The sequence below is a fragment of the Euwallacea fornicatus genome, chromosome 33, assembly GCF_040115645.1.
Source record: "Euwallacea fornicatus isolate EFF26 chromosome 33, ASM4011564v1, whole genome shotgun sequence".
Classification (NCBI taxonomy): Eukaryota; Metazoa; Arthropoda; class Insecta; order Coleoptera; family Curculionidae; genus Euwallacea; species Euwallacea fornicatus.
In genome coordinates this window covers 639,413-647,827 of record NC_089573.1, presented here as the reverse complement: position 1 = coordinate 647,827, position 8,415 = coordinate 639,413, and the positions used below count along the sequence as shown (strand labels likewise).

The window sequence follows — 8,415 nt, the reverse complement described above, 5'->3', positions numbered from 1 at the left end:
TATGAATATAAGCAATTTGTCCCAGCTACGCTTAAGAAATTTCTTATTGAAAATTTGTTGTTATGGAATCCGAAATACCTCGATATTGCGTATGATACATTTTTCATTTCTTACAATAGATTTTCAATTCACAATGCACGTCTAAGATATGTTAGCAACCTGCGAAGTAGAGATTATGTTAGTCAACATATTAGAAAAGTATTAAAATGTAATATCGGTCAAAGTCAAAAGCTTTTTATTCATGTGAAGTGCTGGTTTATAGACTTCGCACTCCACTGTTAAGGAACTAACATATTTAATGAATTTTACTTAGATGAAGGATAAAAACTATAATGTTAATATGCCATCTCAAGACAGTGTATTTCAAAATAAAACTAAATTTGTTTAATTAATTAATTGATTAGTTTATATCCCCCGTTTTGAATATAGAAGAAAAACAAATTCCTTTTCTTTAGTATGGGACTCATTAGCGGCCCTTCGCTTAAACCCTTCAATCAAATCTTCAGTTTGTTTTCCATTTCGTTAAATTCAAACACCCTGTACATATTAAAATTAAAGTGCGCTCTGTGGGTATGCAGCACATTCTATTAGAATTTCGTTGAAGTTTATAATTTTAAGTCATGAAGCGTTTCTTTTCGTCAGTACATGAAACTGCGATTTTAAACTAATTAAACACACTTGTAATTTTGTATTCAAAAGATAGATGTCGCCACACGATCTAATGGTTCTGTTTAAACCGGTTTTGCCGGAAAATTGAGGTTATTTCAATCACCAATGCATCAAAACACAGTAAAGAAATTAATGAATATTTCGTAATAATAATTTAAAATATCAATTTCAAATACCTTTAATTACTAACCTGTATATAATTTACAATGGAAGACAGCGACACTCTGCCGTAAGTTCTTAGGAAAACTCTTATTCAGTTCACTTCAAAACTTTTATTCCTAGTGTTTGGCAAAAACTTTACCAGATAGTTTCTGGAAGCATTCAAAATGTAATTCCAGAGGTTCTGGAAGAAGTTTTAGGGATAATTGAAGAAAAAATGGTCTCTATCTTGCTTGGTTTTAAAGTGTACACTAGACCTAGCTTTGATGAATGGAGGAAAAGATCACGAACCATGTTGGTAGCTCAGGATGATGAAATGAGTTGTTTTGTTCATCGTATGAGCAGAGAACTAGTAAGTAAGCTGTAGGATACAAATATTCACCTATCCGGTATAATCAGTGTAATTAAAATATGCAAGAAAATAAATACACTCAAATAATATTAAACCAAAGATTCCTCTTTCAGGACTTAGATGTTAATATAGCCTGGTCTGTGATATGTAACTTTTTAATTTTTGGTTACTATGGAAAAGTCAGTGAACTAAAGTCAATAATATGCTATGAGGCAAATAGTAAATCAATTATTGAACACCTCTGGATCTTTTATGCATCAGACCGCATGTTCTTATTGAAAACCATACGTTTTATACTTGAAAAGCTTTCTGAAAAAACTTATATTTACCACAAGCAATTTTATGCCATATTTGAAGAGGTTGATTTAAAAGACCTTTGGCAAAACACAATCAAATCATTTGAAAACCTCCTAATGGAAATTGATGTTGAGAAAAGTAATAGGGTCTGCGAAGAGGACTTGAAAAAATGGATACAAAGAAATAATCGAGAGCAAATTGAGGTGCTGCTGCTGATGATTCAGTTAGCTAGTCTAACAGAATTGAGACTAAGTGGCAATGAATTGGCAGATGTAATAAAACTATTTTTGCGTCACGGATTTGGAAGGCACCCTTTGTTTATTGGTGCTGGAAGTTTGTCAAGGCCTAAAGATATTGTTGACATTAAAAATGCTGAAGTTGGTGTTGTTTTGACATTAGTCCATAGGTTTTGGTAAGTCACTTTTGACTACAGAGTATAAACTCGATTGGTACAAATTCGTTCATGAAGTCATCACAGTACACCAGAATTAAAGTAGAGGGACATATAGTATGTTTAAAAAATAAATACTTTTAATTTTTACCATTTCTTTAATCTACACTGCAATTTTTAGACTGTCTCATCAAATTTAATTTTATGGACTGAAAACAGTCCTCCACTATGACTCTCATTGTATATATATATATATTTTTTCCAATCAGCTCTTTACATGTTCATAATTTGCTGAAAATAATTTATTGTTTGGAATTCCAAACTATTATTATTAAATGCATTGTAAGGTAAATGTACCAAATGTGGAAACTTGGACTACTAAATTAAGACAATTTTTTTATTTAATAAATTAAGAATTTTGCTAAAATAAATATATTTTTACATTATCTGTTACAATCTGCGATGTTATGAAATCCTCTGATCAAAAAAGCAGTCTTGTCTATCTAATAGTGTAGATTTATCAAGCTAATAAAGTTACATGTGTGTCTATATATAGCCTATACATATACTTTTTTTAATGTGTCAGAAATTAGTATATTTACCTTGGATATATATTTTGCCAATTGTATTTTCTTATTTCTAAGGCTGAAACCTGCTATTTTTAAAATGTTGCCTAGAGAAATTGAAGTGGATCTAGAGCAATATCAGGTGCAAGGAGATAATGGCGTTATATTGTTTATCTGGGCAATTTTTAAGTCCACTCAAACAACTGCCCATTTGGAGTATGGCAGGAGCGCAATCGAAGCACTCCTTCACCAAAAGGTGTTCAGATCATTAGCAAAATGTATCACCTCAAATATATTTCAGGTAGAGTTTTGATTATAAATGGTTATTTGTACTAAATTTTGTAAATTCAGAACTGCCAGCCTGGGAAAATAGTTATGGAGGCAACATGCAGACTTTTTGTTGAGTTTGGTGAACTGGTAAATGATCATCGATTTATTTATGAACAGGAAGGTGTTTTGGACATAATCTGTGAACTCTACAAGAATCCAAAATTACACGCCCTTGAAAAATTAGGGGTGTATGTTCAAATAGGACTTGATATGTTCCCATATAAACTAGACAATTTTCTTAGAATTATCGAGTCAGTTGTTTCTTCTGAAGACCATTTGGATAAGGTTTTATTTTTCCGTCAAAAACGTATTAGCATCGTATTTTAAAGAGCAGTTTTAGGTGATGAAACTTCTGCGGAACTGCCCAACATACTGTACAGATTTAGAGTGGCTTTATAGTTCTGATGCAGTAAGGTCAACACAACCTACAAGCTTATTTTTAGGCAGTAGCCAATTTATCATCCCAGCCGATACCTTAACAGAAAAGTGTAGCTGCTTTGGAGTTGATCTCATGAAATTTCATTACAAATTTGACTTTTTTGAAATCATTGGACAGTTTATAAAATCTTTGACAATGTGGGCTGTCAACAATGGAGATATTAATAAGTCTGTCTCCAATAGTCTCCTAAGAGCCACCAAGTTTCTAAACTTTCTTATTAAGCATTATAAAGGAAACTTTAATGATGACCGAGTTATAAAACCGTTGTTGCAGAGACTTGACTGTGTTCCTACATATTTTATCAAGAGCGGCTTTAAGAGTTTCGACTTCTTTTACGTTTATTTTGAAGCCAAATGTGCCTTAATTAGGTATCAAAATATTGACTTTCAAGAAGCATTTCCTCTGCTGATACAGAAATTACTCTTCCCTTCATTCTCAGATTATAGAACTGCTGCGGCAGAGTTAAAACTCTTAAAGAGTGGACATGAATGTATTTTATTTAGATTTCTGAAGGAAGAAGAAAGTCGGCCTAGACATAAATTACTATTAGAGTATATTCACTTAATTATTAAAGTATTACAGGTAGGTTTATGCTTTTAATCAAAGACTTTATAGGTGTACGATTTAATATAATTTTAGGACAATCTTCACAATGAATTCCTTTACAGTGGAATTTGGTATTTGTTATACGTAGCTTTTCCTTCTCATAAGCAGTGGTGTTTCAAAGAAGGGGATTTTGAACAAATGAAAGTTCTCAATGGATGTCTCAGCGTATTCATAAATGTATTGCAACAGAACTCCAAAAATTCGTTAAGCAATGTGGGTCAAAAACAGATCTATCACCTAGTGCAAAACGCCTTTATAAACGACCCTTTCATCATCGACAATTTGTATGACGTTTTTGTGAAGGACAAGTTTTTCCTACCTACCTTAATGCATCAAGAATCAAACTGGATTGTGGGCAAAACTCTAGTGGTTCAAGAGACTGTTAAGCAAGAACTTTTGATGTTACTATTGATATTCAAATGCAGGGCTCAAATTCCAGACACTAAATGCGAAATCGACCGTAGGACGCACGTTTTTGCTAAATCCGCTAGTGTGTACTTTATAACACCTTATAATAGTACTTTGGCCGTATTGGCAAGCAAATTTTTGGACATGTTAGGAAGGGTAAGTAATGTGTAGGTAGTGTAAAGCCACGTACAGGGCGTTCAAGATAAGACGCCCCACCTCCTTATCTGGATAGTTAGGAGATTTAATTAAAACGCCATCCGATGTTGAGGTTGTGTGTGCTGGGAATCGGGAAATTCAATCAACACAAGAAAATATGTACTCGACTGGCAATGTTTGCAATCGACTGTGTATTCAGGTCTGTAGGTGGCTTTAGAATTGTAATAATGTTAATAATAAAATTGCAGTGCTTTTTCTAAACAACTTTATTAACAAGATATGTACAACAATTATATTTGTTTCATTTAAGGATGAAAGTATTCCCCTTATGTCCTGCTTGGGGGTAGACTACGATCAAACTCAAACATTGTTTCTGGAAAGGTTAAGAGACCCCATGGAAGATGAAGACGTCAAGGTCAACATCCTAAATCTTATTAGCACTTGTGTTTTACATCAAACTGGGATGACCGCTGCTTTTTTCAATGTTCAGTCATCAAAGAAGTGGTATAATCCTGATGTTAAAAAAATAGCGGGAGATACTGTCGGAGATTTTATGCTTGACTATTTAAAAAATATTAAGAGGGTTAGTATTAGAACTAGAAATTACATACTTTACTGTAATGTTTTTTTCAGTCTGTAACATACCTAAAAAGTCCCCTTCAAATAGGTGTATTAAAAGTTATGGCGAACCTTTGGCAGTGTCAAAAACAACATCTTATCAAAGACATAATGGAATCCAAAGATTTCTGGTCTTTAGTGTCAGATCCATTACTAAAACCTTTTGAGTTAAACCCTTTGGTTTACACGTATCTAATACAAATACTTGCCATCCAGTTTGCAATCGCTTTAAGAGAGCCGGAGAGAAAGAAAAATGATTTTTTCCTAGCTGTAGAGAAATTTATGGATAATGAAGTCCAACTGACTATGTTTCAGGATTACCTATACAAGATTTTCTCAAATGAACATCTTCAGCTAGAGCTTTTGCAGGTATTTTTGTTATTTAAACTGAATTTTCCAGTAATTAAATTAAAAACTTTGACTTTTTAAATTTTTTACAGGAAAGAGAAGTTTTGCTGCAAGCCTGGACAGAACTGCTCGTAACAAGTCAAAAACAGAACGAAATTAAGTCCTTCCCTACCAGTGACAGTAAATACATATACGTGGAACTCGCATTCGAATGTTTGCGAAAAGAAATTGTTCATCGAAATATCTTAAGTACCTGGCTAGATTTCATTGTAGTAGTGTTAAACATGTTTGGACTGAAGTTTGACGATAAATTAGATAAAATTGCTGAGAATGCGAATGAGTATGCCAAAATCGTGCAGTTATATTATGAACGCATGTGTTTAAAAGACAAAAGAAGTGCCTTAACCGGAATTCTTCTAATTGTCAGAGAGTTGAAAGCTTATTATGAAAAGAATCCTGCAAGTTTGTTGGCCTTATTAGAAGAAATTGCTACTATAGTGGATATCGAATATAAAGTATTATCAAGCCAGGTGTTTTCAAGATTTAGAGATAATGATTTATCTGCGAGGGAATATTTGGGGCCATGGACTTTAATTCTTTGTACGGGAAATTGCGTGCTATCAATAAAATCCTGTGGCCACTTTTCGGTGTGGTTTTCTAATCGACGATACTTGGAAAAACTTTTAGCCTGTACTTCTGAATTGCTGTCTTACAAGAAAGGTAGGTCAACTGGAGAATTGGCGCTTTATGGGATGACTTTGTACGTTCAGTCACCACTAGCTAAGGATTTCCTGAAGCTCAACATGATTCAATTTTTTGACAGAGTTGAACCTCTAGTGAGCGCGTTGATATCCGGACATGTTAGTAAGGTGCAGTCTCGGCGAAAGCTCGTTGAATGGGTTTGAGATTTTTCTATTTTAGGTAAACGTTCTTGATCTTCAAGAAGCCTGGCTAATTTCTAATTTGCTGGTGAAATTTAATCAAGCATTCTTAAAAACGTTTAAAAAAAATGCTGTAGGAACATGTTATGCATTTCTTTCGTTGAATCAAAATATTATAAAACACGTGACCAATCTTCCAGAGAACACTGTAGATTTCAAGGCACTAGACTTGTTAACGCAGACTCTTATACTTTATTACGAGATCCTAAAGAACTGGAAAATTCATTGGTGCAAAAAGAGTAATAAAACTTTTAATTTAATGACGGTAAGGAAATATCTTTAAAAGTATCTTAAAAAATGTTGTCTCCCTTAATACATGCACGGAATTAATATTGGTATATTAAATATTTTTAAGTTATATTTTTCAAGCATTTTATTGTAGGAAGGTATACGGAAAGCTATAAATGCCTGCATCTACCTTTGCCTAAGACCCAAACATATCGGATTCTACTGTTTGGATAACTACTACCGATTAGTCCCTGTAGACCAGTTTATCACCCCCATAAACGACTTAATGATTGCGGTTATCGATAGGTAAAAAATGCCTAGACAATTATTTTCAGTGCTTATAAATTACCTATTTAATTTGAAGGTTAATAGGAATACTAGGATTAGCTTTTAGTTGTTTGTATGAATTGAACGCAAGTTTGCTCGAGTTGTTTGAGTACTATGAGTCTGAAGAATCTGATATAGTTCTTATTAAAAACGACTTTAGCGTTCCAAGATTCGAACTGCCTATACCCTATGATTTAACTTATGGAAAATTGTTGTGTTTGGCACATTTCTTATGTAAAACTATGAATCAGCTTCATCAGAAAAAAGACTCCAAGGAAAAACAACAAACAACAATTCATGAGCACAGCTCTTATTATATTGGGCTTGTCGAACATCAGGACCCCAGCGATTACATGCCCGATCAGAAACTTAGTTCTTTCTTGAGATATTTATACGAATATTCTGGTATGTTACAGTTAATTATAACTACGCCTTAATAAAAAGTTCCATTACAGGGCTAATAGATCCATGGATCAATAATTTAAACTATGAAAACACTCATAGGACAGCAGATGTTTTAATGATGTTCATAGCGCAACAGGCATTTTTAACCATCAAGTTGCTGGAACCTGCACAAGTGCCTTATTACAAACGAAACCTTTACTCTGAACTACAGTTCTTCCACGAATATATAAAAAAACGAACCTCAGAATTAACAAATCTCATTAGCACTTCTCCGGGGTGTTCAAGCGAGTTGGATCATATGAAACGATATTTGCAGTTTCATTGGAAGGAAGAAGGCGGAAAAACCAAAGTCGCAAAAGTTGCAGATGAAAATTTTTTGTTGATAATTTCATTTTGGTTTTCTAATGTTTGTCAAATTCAATAATGCATAAACAGTTATATGTGTGATTATTTAAGTAATAAAAATAAATTATTGTGAATGTCATAATTGATTTTTTATTTTTATTGATGCAAAGTGCTTTCTGGCTCGCACTGATAAAATTACCTAAGATGTTATATTTTGGGCAAAAATATCTCTAAAACTATAGAAGTTATGAAGGAAAAAATTTTAATTAAAGCCCTGCATAGATCTGGAAACTAATAAATCATATTTACACTGCATATTACTGCCCCCCCTCCCCTCTTCTAGTCACAAGCTTTTGCATAATTTTTGAAATACGAATTTCTATTTTATTCGTAATTTGCAGTTTGCTGATGTATAAATTATATAATTTGCAATTCGATAAAAGTAAAAACATATAAAAATAATCACATTTTAGATTGTGATATTTACCGATTGGGAGCATTCTCAATAGCGTGTCAATTTCCATATTACCCGATAACGTTATCAATCAAAAAAGGATTTTTTCGTAAGCAAGCTGGCGTGAAAGTTATAAACCAAATTGAATTTTGGTACTTTTATAATTTAATTGCTCTTTTCCGTGAATGAAGAAATACATTTTATTTAAGGACCGGTTAATAATAATAGACAATTTAGAAGAAATGCAAATAAAGCTTTAGAATGTAGCAGTTGTTGACCGAGTTGAACGCAGGAGTGTTACGCGTGCGCCTTACATACTTATTGCTGAAGGCCTCAGAAGAAATAACGAAATTGCCTAAACTAGCGTATTTATTTA

The 8,415-nt window shown here is 33.1% G+C and overlaps 1 protein-coding gene across 1 annotated transcript; it reads left to right on the top strand.

The window, feature by feature from the left end:
* The first annotated feature begins 752 nt into the window (after positions 1–752).
* Positions 753–7,727, top strand: Nup188 (nuclear pore complex protein Nup188). Its single transcript, XM_066299459.1, has 14 exons — positions 753–898; positions 952–1,180; positions 1,294–1,889; positions 2,513–2,735; positions 2,786–3,049; positions 3,105–3,785; positions 3,843–4,373; positions 4,684–4,956; positions 5,007–5,360; positions 5,432–6,208; positions 6,261–6,545; positions 6,663–6,814; positions 6,873–7,240; positions 7,291–7,727. Exons 1-14 carry the CDS (start codon positions 876–878, stop codon positions 7,662–7,664), a joined length of 5,130 nt encoding a protein of 1,709 aa, XP_066155556.1. The 5' UTR covers positions 753–875; the 3' UTR covers positions 7,665–7,727.
* Positions 7,728–8,415: the final 688 nt, after the last annotated feature.

Coding starts and splice junctions, on each gene's coding strand:
- Nup188 (XM_066299459.1), top strand. CDS start 876: ATGGAAGACAGCGACACTCTGCC. Junction 899..951: donor GAAGACAGCGACACTCTGCC/GTAAGTTCTTAG, acceptor TTTTATTCCTAG/TGTTTGGCAAAAACTTTACC. Junction 6,546..6,662: donor AAACTTTTAATTTAATGACG/GTAAGGAAATAT, acceptor ATTTTATTGTAG/GAAGGTATACGGAAAGCTAT.